General features: G+C 35.0%; 1 protein-coding gene across 4 annotated transcripts in view; it reads right to left on the bottom strand.

Annotated features, from left to right (window-relative positions):
• Positions 1-2,689: 2,689 nt before the first annotated feature.
• Positions 2,690-20,399, bottom strand: part of LOC139145219 (SEC14-like protein 2) — a 47,816-nt gene continuing 30,106 nt past the window's right edge. For all 4 annotated transcript variants that reach the window (XM_070716226.1, XM_070716225.1, XM_070716227.1 and 1 more), the window contains exons 3-12: positions 16,915-16,984; positions 15,197-15,240; positions 14,897-14,959; positions 13,821-14,009; positions 13,418-13,574; positions 11,414-11,497; positions 10,916-11,022; positions 9,045-9,187; positions 8,242-8,393; positions 2,690-7,682 (exon numbers count right to left, since the gene is read on the bottom strand). In XM_070716226.1, coding sequence (XP_070572327.1) covers positions 7,528-7,682; positions 8,242-8,393; positions 9,045-9,187; positions 10,916-11,022; positions 11,414-11,497; positions 13,418-13,574; positions 13,821-14,009; positions 14,897-14,959; positions 15,197-15,240; positions 16,915-16,984 — 1,164 coding nt within the window. In that variant the 3' untranslated portion in view covers positions 2,690-7,527. The remainder of the gene's footprint in view (positions 7,683-8,241; positions 8,394-9,044; positions 9,188-10,915; positions 11,023-11,413; positions 11,498-13,417; positions 13,575-13,820; positions 14,010-14,896; positions 14,960-15,196; positions 15,241-16,914; positions 16,985-20,399) is intronic.

Here is a 20,399-nt window from a genome sequence, read left to right as displayed (position 1 = left end):
TTTAGATTTGATAAGCTACAAAACAAAAGCCATGCTAGTGTAATGGAAAGGCATCTTCGATCTTGGTTTTCTACAGTAAAGAATTTATACCGTCATTTACTTTTTCAACGTTTATTATAATAATTATTATTATTATTATTATTATTATTATTAAGCACTTGTATAGCGCCATATATCCACTAATGAAAGTGCTCAAAGGCGCTTTGACATCAGTAAAACAATCTCACAAATTATCTCAAACCCCGTGGACAAGACAATAAAGAGCGTAAACATTGGCCTGATTAAAATCCATAGACGTGATTAAAAAGATGAATCTTAAGCAGTCGTTCAAAATTATCCAGGGAAGTACACTGTTTGATGGAAATCGGCAGGTCATTCCATAATTTCGGTGCAGCGTAGCTAAATGCATGGTTACCAAATGACTTGGTTGAAACTCTCGGTAACTTCAACATGCAACTATTCTCAGATCGGAGACAACGAACCGGTCGGTATTTGGAGAGAAGATCACACATGTAAGGTGGTGCACTATTGTGAATTATGCGTAATGTATGCGACAAAATCTTGAATTAAATGCGCTTGTTGACCGGCAACCAGTGGAGCTCGCGAAGGACAGGAGTGATATGATTGAACTTCGTGGTTTTGGTGATGAGGCGGCCAGCGATATTCTGAACAAGTTGTAGCTTAGGCCGCGTTCAAAAAAAATGGTGAGGGGGGGGGGGGAGGCTGGAGGAATCGCGATTGAAATCTTATTTTTTTTCAGATCCCCCCCCTCAATACCCTCAAAAATTTTCAAGTCCCCCCCAAAAAAATTACCATATAGCCGCATATTTATTAGGAATGCACGCAGAGTAAAAAAAAACATGTAATGTGTCGTTCTGCACGCAAATGTTCAACACTACCTCTTATCAGCAGGTTGTAGAGCAATATACCTAGGGCAAGTTCTTAAATTGATTCATTTTTAAATGCATCAGTGAACTATATATATAACTATATATATATATATATATATATATATATATATATATATATATATATATATATATATTTTTATTTTTTTTTTTTTTTTATTTTTTTTTTTTATAAGTATCCTTTTCTTATTTTTGTAGTATTAGTTCTTGACTATGTTCACCTTTGACGGAATAACGTCAATAAAGTTATTATTATTATTATTATTATTATTATGAAAAGGATGACAAATTCCTGATACTTTTCTGTTCTCTCTATGAGAATTCAGTATGAGAAAGCAACATGCACAAATATTTCACAATATATATTTGATACAGTGACTTATTTTAGAGATAGAAAAATGACAAGATATCTTTCCTTCTCATTGATGCAATTATTTTCCTTTATGTCACAGGTTTTCTGTAGAAAGATGCTTTTTTATGAACAAAATAACAGTTAAAAAAGGCAGTTTTTGTCATTTTTAGCTGTGCTTCTATGGTTTCAATGTTACAAGAAAAGGTCCTCTCAGATACTGTACACATCAGATTTGGTTAAAAAAGCTCTCTATGGCTCCTCAGGAGATTTAATTGGATGGTTGGCAAGTCTTACCACCCATCAAAGTTTTTGATTCACTGCTTTTTCCTCTTTGATATTAATGATTGACATCCATTTCTGTACAACAGTTCAGGACATCTGGTTAAGCATAGAAAGTGTGAAATACATTCACAGCTCATTCAAAATACAGCTCATTCAAAATGTACTGTATGCAAACTTTAAGATTGACACTTTGAAATTCCTATCTTACAACTGGCATGTCAACAATTTCATTGAAACATAGCATGACTATTTAAAATATAAATATATGTAAAATATAATATATATATATATATATATATATATATATATATATATATGTATATAATTTATGTCCACCTTTTGTTTTACCTATGTCACATGCCGGGGGGGGGGGGGGGGGGGGGGGGGGGGGGGGGTCACCCCTGTTTTCGAAATTTGGAATAGGGGGGGGTCACCCTGTTTTCAAAATTTCGAATAGGGGGGTCAGCCACTTTTTGAAGTTGGCAAAAAATAATCCACCGGCTCCCCTCCCCCCCCCCCCCAGGCCGAAGAAACTGACCAGTCCCTAAAGGCAGTGAACTGTGATATAAACGCATGACATCATCATATGGCTACTGTGTCTGTTTTTATTATTTTTTCATATCAAGAGCCATTACAGGAACTACCTGCGGGTCCACAGCAGTGCGTGTAGCTTTCTGATGGTTACTTGTCTTTTATAAGATTATTTTGACTTTGGTGACTTTTCGCACCGCCACAAGGTGTGGTGATGGAGTTGGGGGAAACATCAAGAGCTTTTTGAGTCCAAATGGGATCAACAGTTCCCACAAAGAATTGTCTAGTGGGGACAATTTCATTTACAATGACTCATTGTTCTTATTATAGTGCAACTCTGACATACTAGCAATTTGGTATGCGCTGTTCCTCACTTGTGCATTTTGGCATATTTCTTTTTCATCTAAAGCAATTATTTCCAGAAAGCTTTATTTCAATGAAAACACAAAATCCTGCTTGCAAATATCTCAGGCAAGTAAATTTACCCTATTTTGATGTTTTACTTGCATCAAGATTTACCACTTTGATTTTTGTTGTGTATATCGAGAAGAATGTCTTGTGAATTGCAAAGTTGTTTTGAGAGTAAATAGTAACAGACACGATCCAAGATAACAGCTTTCATGTATGTATTCCTGTTATGCAATCTTTATTTTGCACGCAACTTTACAGTGTATCTCCAGACTATAAATTGTTTTTACATATTGCGAAACATTTCAAAGTTTGTAAGAATCAATTGTATTACACATAACAATTACATTTAAATGATACAGCAGTACATACAGACTTCAAACATAGTGCATTTCACTGAGTAAGTTTTAGTTAACGTTGAAAGTATACGAAAGTACAGAATATTGTCTAGAGGATAATAAAACCTAGAATGTAGCTCTACCAATGTCAATTCAATGGATCTGATCCCAATCACTCCTTCAACTGCTCTGAATACTGATTTTCTATTCATTTCACTAAAGTAACGATTACTTGATAAGAATGATTTCCAGTTCTTACAGCATGGAACATGATAACAAAAGTGCACAGCCATGTAAAATTTTAAGATGTTTTGTTGGACACATTTTGTCCTCAATACTTTCTGCACACACGAAAAACTAATATATGAGAACAGGTACTTATTCATTCATTTCTTCTATACAGTGATTGCCATGGTTTTATGCAATTGGAATTTATATGCTTCACCAAGAAATATATCAGTTCATAATCATTGATATCACATCGGCTTTAATGTTGCACATTACCCAAAACCTCTAAATTACCATATTGTGAAAAAGCTGTGGTGTTACAATTTTTCTCATTATTTTATATTGTAAAGAAAAACTGAAGTGCATCAATTTTGTGTCATAACGTCGTCACTGTATACTGTATGGTTTGTTATACAATGTGTAAAGAAACGTTTGTCCCACACCATCAACAAAAAAGCCTGAAGAATCAGCATGAGCAAACATTTTCCAAACATACATTATGACAGTATAATTACATCAGTGTCACTAATTTTACACAAGACATTCTGACCTGAAGTGATTGCTGCCTTCACACTATCACACAAGTTACCAAATATTCCCCTTTAATGTAAACAAAGCTGAAAACTAGGAGCAGAAATATTTCTAGGCAGATCCACCACATAAAAGTATTTGGAGAACATCCTTTAAAGGATGAATGGCGCATAAATGACTAAATCATGAACAGTCTATCATGGATGAACCATGACCCCTGAGGGTGTACCCCTGAGTTAATTAATTAGCTGTCATTGGTTATGGTTTCCTACACCACACCAACAATAATTGGTTGCAGCCAACGAAGGCCAAAGACACTTGTAACCCTATTCAGCCCTGGCTCATCTAGCTGTTTAATTGTCCATGAGTGAGTTCTGATCAAGAGCATTCACACCCATCCATAGTCTTAAAATCATAGGTCAAAAGTCACCATGTAATTTAATATGACAAACAAAGCACAGTACAACACAGACTATGAAGAAAGTGCCGGTACACATGACGGGGTCAAAGAAACATTACTCAAAACTTCATTCATAATACAATACATGGTGTTATAATGTTCATATTTACCTTTGAACATTATGTTGTAATTTTCAAAAGAGTAAAACCACTATACTGAGATCAGGCAATGACAGATTTAGTTCAAATAGGGTAATGAGGACAATGTAATGTCATATTGATTCATGATGCAATAAAATATGGCTGCAAGATTGCCATTTTGTTCATATGTATTTATAAGTCGATCAATACCAAAAATAACTTTTTTAAAATTTCACACACACGTAATGTGATTTATTTTTATGTACAATAATTTGTTGCACAAAATAGATTTAGCAAACAGGATCACATTTTTTATTTTTTCACATTCAGTTGTTATATCCTATATATACATCAATTTGTATTGCAATGCAATCCAACTCAGCTGCCAGATGAAAAGTCTATCGTAATTTCTCGAGTCATTACTCTTACTTGAATTAAAATTTTTCAAAGATGACACAAGTACAGTACTGACATAGATGCCAAACACTGTTTGCAACTCAACAAAAAACGCTTTACTGTCACTGCTCAGACATATTATCACTGACTTTCTTTAAACTTTACTCGTGAGAAAAATGAGTTATGACATACTTTTGTGCATACGATCAATCTATTCCACTTTATAATCCTACAGGGCTGTAAACAGGATTTATGTGGAGTCAGTGAATTTCTTGAGACATGTGACATTGTCTGAGCAAATTAAAACTGACATCATAGACTTGGTTACATCAGAGTCCCTCCATGGGACTGTGGTTACATAGATGTAACCCAAGTTCATATAAAATCAATTTTATGAGAAATCTTATTTACATCTAAAGCCATACCTAAGACATGCCTGAGCTAATTTTTTTAGAGGGGACAATGTACTGACATACAAGTTTGTTTTGTTACACAATCAAATATGACTGCCAGGTAGCCATTTTAATTCTCCCGGTAAAGAGCTTATACCTAAAATTAAGGAAACGGGATGCGTCACACTTGTTTCACCGTACCATCTTCACTACATGTCAGCATTTTATAAATTTGCCGTTGACAGTGAGTTTGAAAGTATGTCTGATATGACCTTTAGTGTGAAGTTAGATGTATTTCAGTAAACAGGTTGTTACATGTTCCATAACATTTCTGCTTTGTATAACTTTTTTCAAATATTAAATTTTAAGAAATTTGCCAACTAAAGATTGAAATTTAGTTGTGTTTTATTGAGCATGAAACACAGTAATAAGTTGGGTGAGACAGAAATGTAAATTTACACAAATGATTGCAGATCACCTGATTTCCTGGTTTCTTTTTCCTTCCGTTTTTCAATATTTTAAAAGAATGTAACTCCACACACTCTGGCGGGGTCAAATTGTGTGAAATTTTTACATTTCGTTTTTCAAAAGTGTGCAACAAAAGGGCAATTCTGTTTGGTACTAAAGTTCATACATTTGGAATAAAATTAAATTAAATTAACTTTTATTTTTAATACTAATATTGAGGGTTTTACCCAAATAAGCCAAATATATACTCTATCATCCTTTGAGTTAACTGTTGCCACTTTACTTTAGGTTCTCAGCTTTTTGAAAGTATATAGTATGATGGAGTTGTCATGTCATCTTTGATGAGAAATATTGCTTTGAAAAAAGGGTGTCTGTTATTTGCGATGTCATCTTAATCAGATTATGCCTGGAATACTTCCACTGCTTTGATAGCAAGTGATGTACCAGAGCATGTATGCATGTGAGTTCTTCATGAACTTCACAGCATGCAAAGGGATCATGGTCAGAAATAGTACTGAGCTTGATTATTGAACCAATTTTTTTAAGGGTGGAGATTTAGCAGAGCAATTTTGACTGCGATGTCTTTATTAGGTTGACGAGGTACCATACAGTGTGGGTTTGAATCTGATCTAGAATCTTCCAAATTCCATCTGTACTTATTTGTTTTTCAAGCTTTACTGAAAATGATGAAGTTGGACTCGTACAAATTAAAAACCAATGAGATCGATACAGAACGACAATTATCAGAGAGAATATTATTATCAACAAGTGCAGGGCTAACTTGAACAATATTATATCAGGGTCACCTGTAGACTAATCTGTCATCCTAACAAATTATCTTTCTATTCTCATTATGACACACGCTGTCAGACACACATTAAAAATGTAATGATGATTGGATCTTCTCATCTGACACTTTGCACATCTGACAAATCTTGTTTTCTGTCAATTTTCGTATTGACATAAAATGAAAGATTTAATATTAAATATAGTTTATAAACACTAGTATCTAGTATCAGGTAAATTATATCAGAAGATTGAGACCAGACTATCCTACTATTAAAGTCATTATTGTTGGCAAAAATCACTGGTAATTTTACATATTACATAATGTATTTAACATGTTCATCATATATCTTTTTATATATTACACTTACACAATGGTGTAAGATCATGAAATATACTGCAGTGAATATTAAAAGCACATGAACCATGTGGAAAAGAAAAAATACATGTATATGAAACTGACCACAGCAGGTAGACCCTGGAGGACCTTTGTTTATGGTACACAACTGTACATTACCTGAGATAATTACTATTGAAACCTGAACGCAAACAATACTTTGTTTGCAAAATGTGTCAATGGAAAAATCGGAAAAAAAGGAGTGGCTATAGTTTGAAGTGATTTCCAACTTAGGTCCTGCCTGCTTTCGATCTACAGCTTGGAATTGAAATCTGGCAATTTGGTTTAGGAGAATAACTTCAGGTTCTGTAGACAATGTAATTAAACGGTACTTGATTGCAGGAGATCTGGCAGGTCTGAGTCAATCATTGGAATTTTCATGAGATGCTTTATTTCTGAAATTCAATTAGCAATGCTGATTGGTGTTGAAGTAAACTTTGACATTAGAATGGAGATTGTCTTGCAGTGTTTATCTGCATTGTAGGCATACCTCTGAGATCATATCATTTCAAACATCAGCCACAATAACCCTGCCAAACATGTTTGAATATCAGCTTGCCCAAAATTTGAACATAAAAAATGACTCATCTATTGTGCAGCAGCTTCTGTATACCAGATTTTGAGTCATAATGCCAATTTTTGAAGATTTGTCAACATTTCTATCAGTATCACTGCTCCCTTGCTTCTTTGAACAGCCACATAAAAATAGTTGCAGCATGATTATGCATTTCATTTATAAAGCAATAATTTTGGTTTATTTCTAAAAAATCGTCATTTAAGTGTGTGTATATGATTCATTCATCTGTGCTATGCCTGCAAAATTAACCCAGTCTGCAGAGTCATTTGTAGGGCATTAAAAATGAGACATTATCTGACTTTGAAACAATCATATCCTCTGTCATAGGCAAACTGTCTCTGTACAATTCTTTTTTTATTCTTACTATACAATTTATGGAGCAGTAACTCCTTTCTATAATTGTGTTGAAATACCATTGCAAACACCGGTGATCTCGGTCTCATTATCAATCTGATCTTCAATTTCTTTATCAGGTGGCAACACCTCTACAAGGTATTTAATCTTCTTGCTCTTTATCCAGCTGAAACTGTTGTCAAATCTCACAACATCTGAAATATGGAACATGAAATGTCATTGTGGCACTGTTCTGATGTTTGCTTTCTTTTCTCAGTCCCTCTTCTCATTACATTTTTGCTGGCAAAATACTTTTAATAGACAGTAATACGATTTATTCTTTATCCAATCTGACTTCAACACAATCAGCAAGCAATTTACAAAGATAATTGCTCACTGGACAATATTTAAGAACAGTTGGCAACTTAAAATTTTGGTTAAGTAACAGTATTGAAAAAAGGTACATACTTCACATTGATGTGACTTTACAGCTAATGGTGATCATATTCCTCCTTATTCAAATATCATGAGTCAAAATCGTATTACACAGTTATAGTACCGGTATAGGAAAAACAAAGTACTGCACATCACAAAGCATGGGTACACATAACACAGTCAACGTCATGAAAGAAAGATATATGGACCTTTGGTTGAACAACCAAGAAGTGATGTACATCTGAATACACAGAAGTAAAATATTTCATCAAATATTTCAGAAATTGAAATCACCAGAAAAAAATTAGGGAAAGTTACATATTGAATATAAAGTCTTACATGATCCTGGTTCATCCACCCTGAAAAAACCATCCTCAAGAACAATATTACTCTTGCATCTGCTGACAGGCAACACCTCAACCATCTCCTTATTCCCATTCTTCTTGAAAATACCAAACGCAATATCAGCTCCTTCTGATGAAAACTCATACCTAGTAGCAAAATAAAATATGTACAATATGAAAAATTTACTCCTTGGCTCGGGAGTTCACTAAGGCTTCACGTACCAATAACTTTTCCAAAGTCAAATACAATGAACAGCTGAACAAGAGTGCAAAGGAATTTCCTTTGTACTACTAGCTCTTTCTGTGAAGTTAAAGCTCAATAAACTGTATCTTTTGGCTATTTTTTCAGAACTTTTGTTTTGTGGTTTGCCTGCACTTTCTGCATTGAATCCCTAAAATGTAACTTAATGCCAAGTATTTAGCATATCAACACAACCTGTATGGTCTTTACTTCTGATATCAATGTATAATCTACATTGTTATTGTTGGAAATTGTATTCAAGTCCGGACTAGAATTCATTTGTAAACAATAAACAATGATCACTACACACATACAAGCTGTGTTGACAAAAAGAATACTCGAAATTTCAACATTACAAACGGAAAAGGGTCAGACACAATAGTTGATATAGAGACGCAGAATACTAAAAAACTTGCCATGAGTTAAAGCTTATGTCCCTTTAAATCACACTACTTGCTTATTTCTTTCTGTCATCAAAGTCTGAGCTTCAAAATCATGATGACAATCTCAATGCAGATTGTATACGTGCAAATTCTGAATTTTTCATCCCAACTTACCGTATATGAGATCCTGGTTCCTCCACACTGTACTCTAAATCCAGCACTGCTCCCGACTTTACAGTTGTGGATACCATACTTTCTGTATTTAACTCTTTGTCCTTCAGATAGTAAGATTCTGGAACTTTCCCACCATAGCACACCTAGCCAAACATAAAAAAATCAGATATAAAATAAAGTTAACATATGAGATTATTGGCTGAATGCTATCAAGCATCACAAAAACATTCTTTGCCATACAGAAGTAGTATCTCTACTGTACAAATTATTTGTTGTAAAATTTTGATAAGACTTGTGTAATCCACTCAGTTTGATTGCTTGCCAATTCAACTATGGCATATTAGTTTTGAAAGGATGATTTTTCAATCTTTCGATTGATTTATTTTTTTAAATTTCTTTCTTTCTCTTTAAATTTCTACATCTTTTCAAGGAATAGTTTGAGAGTCAAAGCGTAGAAACAATTCTATTGTGCTTTCAGGTTGCTGCTAAAACGGAGGTAATGTAACTTGGTTATCCCTCCGTAAAACACTGCAAGAAATAATTTCTTGTTCTTTGTCTGCCATTTTGGAGGTTTAGTTAATTTGCAGGTTTGATTGAGTGACCACATACTTTGTTTCTAAGAAAAAAATGCATGTTTTCACTGAAACTTTATATAAATTTTAGTTGGTTTTTCATGCTACTTGATACATAACATTACACAAATATAAGTATTTATTGACAAATTGTTTGTGATGTTTCTACTTTTGATACCTTGATACAATGATACAATGTTGCAAATTTTGTTCATTTTGAAACACATACTAGGTCCGCACAAGCAAATTTGGCTAGGGCCAAATTGGTCCAACGCAAGCACCAGCCCAAGGCCTAAATTTAGTATCCGTTCAGACATGATCGCAAAGCTAAAATGCACCAAGTGACTGTAGTTCATGTGACCTCTGACCTTTCAAAGTTCACAATGGCGGCCTTGGATAACATCATGTTTGTGCTGTTCATGCTTTTCATTGATTTTACTCTCAAGAAGGGCTAATATGACTGCCACTGACTATTTTAACCATTGGAGACAACTTAAGCATATCTTCACTGAGTGTACAGGCTGGACTTGGCTGGAATGTCTTGCTGACTGTACATGGGATGGTGGGGTTTGGATTGAAAACTTTCAATAAATGTAAACTTGACTATCAAACCATATGCTTAGACCCTAAAAAAGGTCTGTGATCAAACTCGGTGATCATCTGGGACCAGGACCAGGGCCAAAAGTTTTCCACCCAATCCTTATCATCCCAATTAGTCAGAATGACATTTTCCCAACAACTTTCTCTCCATAAATAAGACCATGTCACCCGATTCACAGTGCTTGTAGAACTTTGAGACTATCATCTTTAACAATTATGTTAAAATGCTGATGCATCCAATTCCAGCACTTATGCTCTGTAAAGATGTGCTGAAGTTGTCCCCCATGGTTAAAATCATCAGTGGCAGTCATACTGGCCCTTCTTGTGCATAGAACACATACGAAAAGCATGTACAATACAGATATCGTGATGTTATTCAAGCCTGCCATTTTGAACTTTGAAAGGTCAGAGGTCACATAGAACTAAAGTTACGTTAGCGCATTTTTTCATTGCGATATTGTCTGAACGAAAACTAAATTGAATCTTTGGTCCAGTGTTAGGTCGGACCTATTTGGCCTAGCCCAAATTTGCCCATATTAACCAGACTATTGTATTAAAGTTATGAAATATCTGGTTCACTGTAATATTGTAGTTATTTGGCTGAAGTAACAATGATACAATAGTGAGTGTGAGTGGAAATCACATGTTCCTTCAATGTAAAAGTACTCTGAATTTCATTATCATTTCGTTTACATTTACCTTTGTCGTGTACCTGGGATCACCGTCAGGATCTTTGAGAGTACCTCCAAAATGCTGTGGTAGTTGATCAGCATCTATATGCTGTAGTAATACATCTTGAAAGTCATCTTTAAAAAGATCAAGAACATGATTAAAGACATTCTTATCAAGCCATTTCATTTTGTTTATCACAGAATATACATGAACAAGTACAGACATTGAGAGATTCTGGAGATCAAGACTAAAAAACAATTATATTACAGCTTTGTCAACACCAGTGAAATAAAATTATGTGACATCCTGCCAGATTATTACTGCTTATCCAGCATCTCAATTACTGCTAAGAAAACCATTAGGCAGATTATATCATTAGTTCAAATTTGAAGACAATGACAAAATACAAATTTGCTGGGTCAAAACAGAAATTAACAAGATAGACATGAAATTCCTAACTCAGGGACATGGAAATTATAATGAGTACAAACTTGTCAAGTTTTAGATTGTTCTTAAAAAACTTACTTCCAAGTATGAATACCTTCTTCTTGGTGTCTTCACTCAGAAATGGTTTGACCATGTTATAACCAACAGAGAAAAGCCTGGGAGCTGTCAAAGAGATGATGCTGTATCAAGAATCCATTCTGCTACATTATATTGAATCTTCATTTTACATGATTTTTGCATGATCATCTTACATGAACTTGTGTGGTCTTTTGCTATGATTTAACACAAGACACATTTTACAGTTCAAAGCATATCATCCACATATCCAAAACTTTCATCTATGTAGAATATGTTTCCGGGACAGATATTCCGACTCTAAAAGTTTTACAATTCTTTTCTGATCTACCACTTGTGAGGGTTCATTTTATAGCTCTTGGTACAAGAAACATTTTGACCTTCTTAATTTTTCAAAAACCACAAATTTTATTTTTCTCCAGCAGCCATTTTGAATTTCAAATATTGGTAAATCTTTGGTAATTTGTTTCTCTGGTACAAAATTTGCACTGTGACCCCCGATATTTATTCTGATTTTGAAAGAGAATGGTTGAAAGATTAATTGAGCAAAGTTTGAGCCAAAGATTAAGTCTTTCACTTTCGAGGAGCGTACTACCTTAATGTTGGCTTTGTGAGGTGCTTTGACTATATTCCATCAATTTATGTTTCAGAAGACATCTATTGTGTTAACATTCAGTTTAACACATGATGTATGCCCTCATGTCCTGTCTGAGACAATAACAACCTAAAATAGGGCAGAGAGTTCTTTCACTGCTTCAAACTTGTGGATCAGTGTGCCCACCCATTTTTATGATTTCTGAACTCTTTTGAAACACTAGGAACTTATAAAAAATTTCCTTCAGTTGGAGCCCTACAGCAAAACAAGTCATCGTTGATGACACAGTCCCCACTTGTTAATGGATACTTTGATAACAGGTCCTCAGAGAGGATACAGTCCTCTTCATTAGGTCTGTGATAAAATACTTTTGAATAAATTCGCTTGATACATGTCTGAGCTGTAGTTCAGGACACGAAAAAATCGTAATAAAATGGCCACATGGTGGCCTTATTGGATCGTATCACAAAACAAATCAATGTGCATATGTATGACATAGGCAGTGTTTCCGTTAACGCAAAATCCTGCGTATTTTACGCAAAATTGTTCGGAAATACGCAAAAAAATCATGACTGCGTAAACAAATACGCATTGAGAAATGCCGCCCAATGACACGACGTACTTGGCCTGCACTACATTGCCTGAACGTGGTTCAATGCAGGAAAAAATAGAACATATGCACCTGCTTGCAAATGACATTTATCATGATATCGCAACATTTCAGACTTTTAATAGCAGACCGCAGCACTTTATGCAACATTGTATATCATCATCACAAAACGTCATGTCAATCAGTTCTGTACAGACAATGGCACTACAGATGCAAAAAATCGAGAATCGATCGAGTCTACGTTGTTGGTAACACAATACATACAGTTAATGGTCATTACGTTGCATGTTATTTGGAAAGTGTTTACGGGTGACCATTTAGACCCTGTCGGGTTGCATTCTTGAGAGGTCCCGCTGGACTTTGAACAGTATCTGCTTTTTGTTGGCCCTTTGAAAACACTAATTTCGTAGTCAGAAGGTATTTTCTTTGAACATGAACTTATTGGGCTGCTCAATGATCATATGCGGGACTACATCAAGGCATGGCAAACGTTCAGCTACACTTTGAAGCCCCCCAGGTTGTTGTTTTTGTTAATAGAGCATGCGCATTACAGGAAACCCCCAAGTTCAACAGAAAAGACTGCCCAGCTCACTTCAGATACTGATTCCTACCGTACGTATTTTGAATACATTTTACACAAATAAAAACTCAGTTGTGTAAAATGACGGGGTCCGTGGGGACTAACAAACACAAATTGTTATCAAAAAGAACACTCTTGAGACAAAAGTATGTCAAATTGGCTCAGAGGATGCACTTGATGTGCATGTGTTAATATCACATCTGATATGTTCTGAGGACTTACCTCTTGTAATGAAGCATTTCTCCAAAGCTTCAGGATAGTTTGCCTCAAAAAGGGCAAGCACTTGCCCGTAAAGATCTATGAATGGTTTCCATATGTGGTTGAGTGTCACATTCTCCAAGTCAAAGATGACCACACAGGTTTCCACCCTTTTACCTAGCTGTATAAAGAGAGAAGGTAAGTGTGCTTGTGTGAACTAATCAACAATCATAACTTTTATTACACAAGAATGCCTACACCGCAAGTAAGGCCTCAGTGGAAAATATTGATTTGATACAAGGTATGGTTCATCAAGCAGAATCTTGGATGTGGGAACTAGGAAAATAAAACTCTTTCAACAAATGATTAACACAACTTTAAAGTGTGTCAAAACAATGCAAGCCAAGAAAACCAAAACGACACCTACCTTCTTTGATTGTTCTTTACAAATCTTGTGCACTTTCTCTGAGAGGACCAGTTTTGATTTGATTATATCTGATGATTTGCAGGAGTATATGATTCCTTTGGGGTCAATATTTCCAAATGGATCAATCCAAATTGGGCAACCATTTTTGTCATGGCCACAAAGGCCACCAACAAAGTACTTTTCCATGACCTTAATTAAAAAATGAAAGAAAAGACAACCCTTTCACCGCCATGGTTTCACCCAAACCCACTGTTATCAATGGGGAGTGTGGGCTTGTTTACAGGGAATTGGGTGGATAGTTTAAATGGACACCATGTGCCAAAAGGAGTGCACTTGATCTGGAAATATGGTTTAGTATAAAAGTAAACAAAATACTTGAGCTAGTTTGTTTATGTTTTATACAACCTGTTGTTTCTTGTTATGCTTAGAATGTTTACGTAAACATAGGTCATTTGTCCTGTTCAAATTCAGTACATTTAATAGCGTTGATATTTGGCCTAGTTACAGATAGTCATGAAATATGCAAATGAGCTAATTTAGCTATGTCACATTCACAAACTTCAAGCATGACTAAATCTAAGTATGACCAATGTGCCTTTGAAGGCCAATCAAATTACGTCACACTCATCAAACCTTAAGTATAACCGTGAAAAATGTGACAAATGTGCCTTGGATATCTAATCACACTGGCCTTATCACAGAAAATTATTACATATGCGAATGAGCAAATTATAGTATGTCATACTCATCAAACTTCCAGAATAATAAAATCTACAGACACTATAATCAATGTACCCTTGGAAGTCTGATCAAATCCAGTTCATTCAGTTTTAATGTAGCAAAATATAGTCATGAAATATGCAAATAAGCTAATAATTACCATATCACACTTACCGATACAATTAAAACTTGGTTTTATCAGTATACCCATAGACGTACCAAAAGGAGTCTGAATAAATTTCTGTGGATTCAACTTTGACAAAACTTCAAGAAATATGCAAATGAGCTGATTATGGTATGTCACAGTAGTCAAACTCTGAGCATAAGTAAATCAAATACATCAACGATATCCTTACCTCTGAATCTTGCCACGTTTCATATAATTCATCAAGTCTCATCTTCTTCTTGTAATCCAGTGACTTCAGGAAACATGAAGCAGAGCAATACTTAATTTTGTTAAAGTACTGACAATGAAAATTGCCTTTTCTAGACTTAACACACACACTCTCTCCCACTCACACACACACACACACACACACACACACACACACACACACACACACACACACAAACACACACGCAAACACATCACAACTGGCCAACGATACTGTCACATGTTAGTCTTTAAAGGAATTAAACAACAGTTCTATACTTACACTCCTGATCATCTTTTCTGCTTTGGCAACGTCCCAATGCCGTGCTGTCAGGAGAGAGATTAGGATGTGTCATTAACAAGTTACTTGACATTTGTGCAAGCATGAAGGGTTACTGGTTTGGTCTTTGAAGTGGGGAGGGGGAATATAATGTGGGAAATGAAAAAAGAAGATATAGAAAGCTAGAAGAGGGAAAATAAATATTAAATAGGAAGGGAGACAAAGCTTGTAAGGAAAAGCAAAGAATGTAAGGAATAGGTAGAAACATGCAAACGGACAGCTCATAGGGGAAATTAAATCATGCTACACAGACGACCGGAGAACATAGAAAAAATAACCTGTACTGTCATTGTTGAGATACAGAGCAACTCACAACATTGTGATTACTATGATTTTGTCATAGACTTGATAGAAAACATAAAATTATGATAGAAATATATAAACCCCACACTGTCATTGCTGAGACATGGACCGACTCAAAACATTGTGATTGCAATGATTTTGTCATAGACTTGATAGAAAACCACATTACGATGGAAAGAGTCAATGCATCAGGGAGTTAAATATGTTAAATAAATGTAATTAACATAGCACAATAAAATTCCAATGCAAGTTTTTGATGATACTGTGTGCAGTGACGGCAAACAAGCTGACTCTTGGCAGTAGACAAATTGCAAATAATGTCGGTATTCATGCCAATGCCTTGAATTTTAAAGCTACTTGTTGGAACACAGCATTGGAGTATAAGGGACAATGTCTAAAGATCAATGTTTGATAAAAATGTTAAAGCCCCAATAGCAGTAATAAACCTATCTCAAAATATCCTGTTTTCCAAAAGTTTTCTTTGAATAAGACCCATTAAAGACTGAAAAAAGTTTATAACACTGTCATGAGTGTCTAAAGTGGCATGTAACTTCAAACGTTTTATTATCATTTTGGATTTCCTGCCATTTTCAAAAACTAATCATGTGATAAAGAAAATAAAGATTACAACAACAAAATGTTGGCCATCATGTGTTGTGCATTCAAATAAATGGCATCATGCTTGATTCCTTTATGATCACAATGTGTATGTGCAGGAAATACTGCATTTTTTGTACTTTTCCATGTAATGGGGGCACCATTTTGTAAGTGCGGCACCTGTTTATTATTTATAACCTGTTAAAACGCATAGGCATGGTCCAAATCAGCAAGCAGTGATACTTCTATACATATCCTTCAGTTAGCACATATACACTAACCAACAAAATTATGAAAATAATGCATAAAATTTGCAGCTATTGGGGCTTTAATTCTCTAAGTTGGGGGGGGGGGGGGGTTAAACCCAAAAAAGTTTTCTATCAGACAGAAACAATATAACAATATCCTACTTTGTTTGGTTAGGAATTCTATAAAATTGCATAGCAATTATGCATTTTTGCTCCTTTTGTGGCAAAGTCTATCAAGACCCACGGATATTTTGATATTGGTGTTATATTTACAGTGACAGATCAAGAAGTTTTCTGAATGATTTGAATAATGTTGTCTTTTGCAACATCACCCATCCTGAGTGTGTTTGAGTGGAAGTTCGTGGTAAGGAACCTCTGATCAACACTCAACAATCAACTTTAACAGGGACGGGGTGGATCGTGTGAAACTTGAAGAATTAAGTTTTTTATCAGACATTGAACTTTAGATGTCACCCGTAACAAGGTAAAAAAGTGGACAAAAATGATATATACCTCGTAGCCATCTCAACAAAAAACTGTCATCATGGTGAGGTTCTACGACATCTGCGATATTTTCTTTGAACTGTTAAGATGAAAGAAAAGAAGGAAACTTTTGTCAGCTTCAAATATCCACGTTAGTCTGCAAGTGCCACAAAGATATTCACCTCTAATATTATTATTGGACACTGCCCTCTATGCCATATATCTTTAATCTTTTGTTTCTCAGTGAGGGCAGCAGTCATTGAAAAAATTGACCATATACTGCTACAAAATGCAGTCCAGACAAAACTTACAAGAATCGTGGATATGAATACTACCGGCAGTTTGGCTGAAAGAAATGTTGTTTCTCATCCATCCTAGTCTCATGCAAAAAATGACGCAGTCATGCAGCTTTTCATTTTATTTTTGTTGTTTCCTTTTTCAAGCTCACAAGATCAAAGCACCACATGAACATGAAAAAAATTCAGCAGAAATGAGACTGCAAAATGACATTGATAATTCATGGGTTGAGATTCGTATAGTGTATTCATGTGAATGTGATACTACATGGTACTATCTGAGGAGAGTAGCGCCCTCTTGTTTTTAAAAATCATATTCTTTTAAAGCAGACGAGAAAAAAAAAGGCAGACACACCTAGTCTAGAATGATTGATGCAAAGATGAGAAAAAACAGTGTCAAGGAGACTGTGCATTTGATTAGATGTGATGGGTCAAAATGAATGAAATGCCAGCTATAATGTCTGGCTGTTCATGGTTTCTTTAAATTGAAAGTAAAATCAGTTGGGACAGGTTTTCTAAACCTGTTTGCTGTATTTGATGTTCATCATGATGCTCGTCATATTCACAAATGATGCAAATAAATTGACCAGTGGCCAACATTTTTGATGACAAGAAGCTACTCTTGCGAATTGTGAATAACCCAACAATACTCTTTCAGGCCTGAATTTCTAGTAACTTACCAGAGCTATCCCTATATAGGGGTTTAGGCCTGAGAGACAATATATTATACTAAAGGTGAAAATATTGAACGATTACCCTACCCATGACTGGAAACACATTAGGAATCAAATTTTAGACAATAAAACAAATACCAATGGGAAATATCATTATGTATAGAAACGATTTAAGCACCCCCACCCCACCAACCTCAAAAATAACAAGTCCCAGATGCACCCATCAAGACATTGTCACTCTTTGATCACAATACAGTGAATAGAAGCTCAGACAATGCCATCCACAAGACATCCAGATGCGTATCCCATTTTGCAGAATGAAAATTTTAACCATTACTGGATAGTTTGAAAGTGAAAACAGTTTTTCATTGTAAACTTTCACCAACACAGTCATAGAAGAAAGGAAAAAGACTAAAACTGCATGATTCTGAAGGTCATCACTACTGAGGTTGTTTTATCTCACATAGAGTAATCACGCTTCCACATGCAAATTTGACCAGCAATTCAAAAGTAGGGGAACCTGTCAGAATACTGAATAAAGGTATCTGGTGACCCAGCATTGACCCAAGTAAACTGAGAGTTGACATGGACCAATATCAGGTATCTTATCTCAAAGTGTGCTTCCACATGCATGTATGGCAACAACACCTTGACAGTCACAACGAACCTAGGGTGGTCTGTCCTCTATGATCTCTAATGGAAAACTTGAATAGAATCTTTTGACTTTTAATCTAAAATACGACAGTTTACTTGACATCATGCAAACCTGAAATAAACTTTATTTTCAGTCCACGCAAAGAATAAATTATCATATGAAACAGTGGCTTCTCTTTCTGTAGTGTTGTTGGTAAGAGTGAATCCACAACTAAAGAGTTATGCGTCTGAGATTATTGTGTAGACATATCCCCATCAATGTATTACTCCTCTGTGAAAAATCATTTACTCAAAAACTTTTCACAAGCCCTTGATGCCTTTGTAACACATATCTAACAACACATTCTGTCATACAAATATTATGTCATACAAAGCTTGCTGTGACATGCTACAATAAACATTATTTATATAGTAAGTGTACTGCAGACAGCAATAAATCATGTGTGGCGTATAAATAGAACATATAAGCTTGGTGGTTGGACCAACTGCATAAGCGGACAGAAGAGATGGCAACATTGTGTGCTGGTACATAGAAAATAAACCATATGCATGTATCATACTAATTACTTTAAACATTTCAAAAGATAACCCTATAATGCACAGTTAATTCAGGTGAATGAGTTGGGCTTTTTGTACAGCCTGAATATTTTTTTCCAGATAAGTCCATCCTTTTTCGCAAGTATGAATAATGTTATATATGATAGCACTGAAATGTAACTGTTTTCAAAATTATGCTGTCAGTGTAAGTCATGCTGGTCAGCATAATGAGGTGACCCTGTACCTGTACTCATATCAGTGCTGTGTGAGCTAAATTTTAGGGTCCATTGCACAGTATGTTTTGCCCAATGTCAATTTTTCATTTTGCAAAATTTTTCTAATTTTCAGTAATTTGTTAACCCAAGACAGAATTACTGGTGGGTTTTTTAGCATGACAAGCAATTGTTTGGTGAGAAAGAAGTGTATATTTATGTAAACATATGCTAATTACAAAATTTCCTGGCTTCAGTTTACTCCTGTTTTCAACATTTCAAAAGAATAGAACTCCATTCTAGCCGGGTCAAATTGTGTGGAATCTTCAATTTCCCTTTTTAAAATACTACTTAACAAAACAGCAATTTTATTTTATTTTACACTAATGTTCTTGCATTTAGAATAAGAGTAATTTCCTTTTACTTATGATTTTACTGACTTATTCTGAATGTCAGTATTTAAATTCCTGCCAAATAGGAATGAGAAAAGATAATGCGAGCCAAATTGCCAATTTTTTCTAAATAAACTCAAGTTTAAAATGAGAACAGTAAATTTTATGAAGTAGCGACAAGGTTTGACCTAAAATATTTTTTTTCATCATTGATACCAAAATTGACAATTTACCCCTCCATCCTTTCAGTAAACTACTACCAAGCTCAACTTTAGATTCTCTGTTTTTTCAAAACATATGTCTGGGGGTTAATACCATGTCATCTTTAATGAGAAACAGTGCTTTGAAAAATAGTGTGTTACTTATTTGCAATGCACCCTTAACAGTGGACTGTGAAAATAGGCAATACACTACCGAATAGTCATTTTTCAGGGATTTTTTCGTCATGCAAATTCACCGAGGCTAACCCTAAAAGGTTGAGTTGCACTTGTACGTTAAAACTTTTCAAAACTGACATAGGAGCAAGGATTTTGTTGAAGAGAGTTCCTTGGGAATAATAGAATTGGTTAAACATAGAACAATACTGTTTATGAATGACAGTACAACAATAATTGTATGAAAATCATTGTCCAAATTAACCCGCACTATGTCTAGACGATGTGAACCCACATTGCGTCAAGTCAGTTTTATCACACGACACAAATCTGCCCTTTGTTATCTTGCCTTGCTGGCTGGGCAATCAGTCTGCAT

This window comes from Ptychodera flava, chromosome 12 (genome assembly GCF_041260155.1).
Source record: "Ptychodera flava strain L36383 chromosome 12, AS_Pfla_20210202, whole genome shotgun sequence".
Classification (NCBI taxonomy): domain Eukaryota; kingdom Metazoa; phylum Hemichordata; class Enteropneusta; family Ptychoderidae; genus Ptychodera; species Ptychodera flava.
Note: the sequence above shows the minus strand (reverse complement) of the source record. Positions and strands in the feature narration are given on the sequence as shown.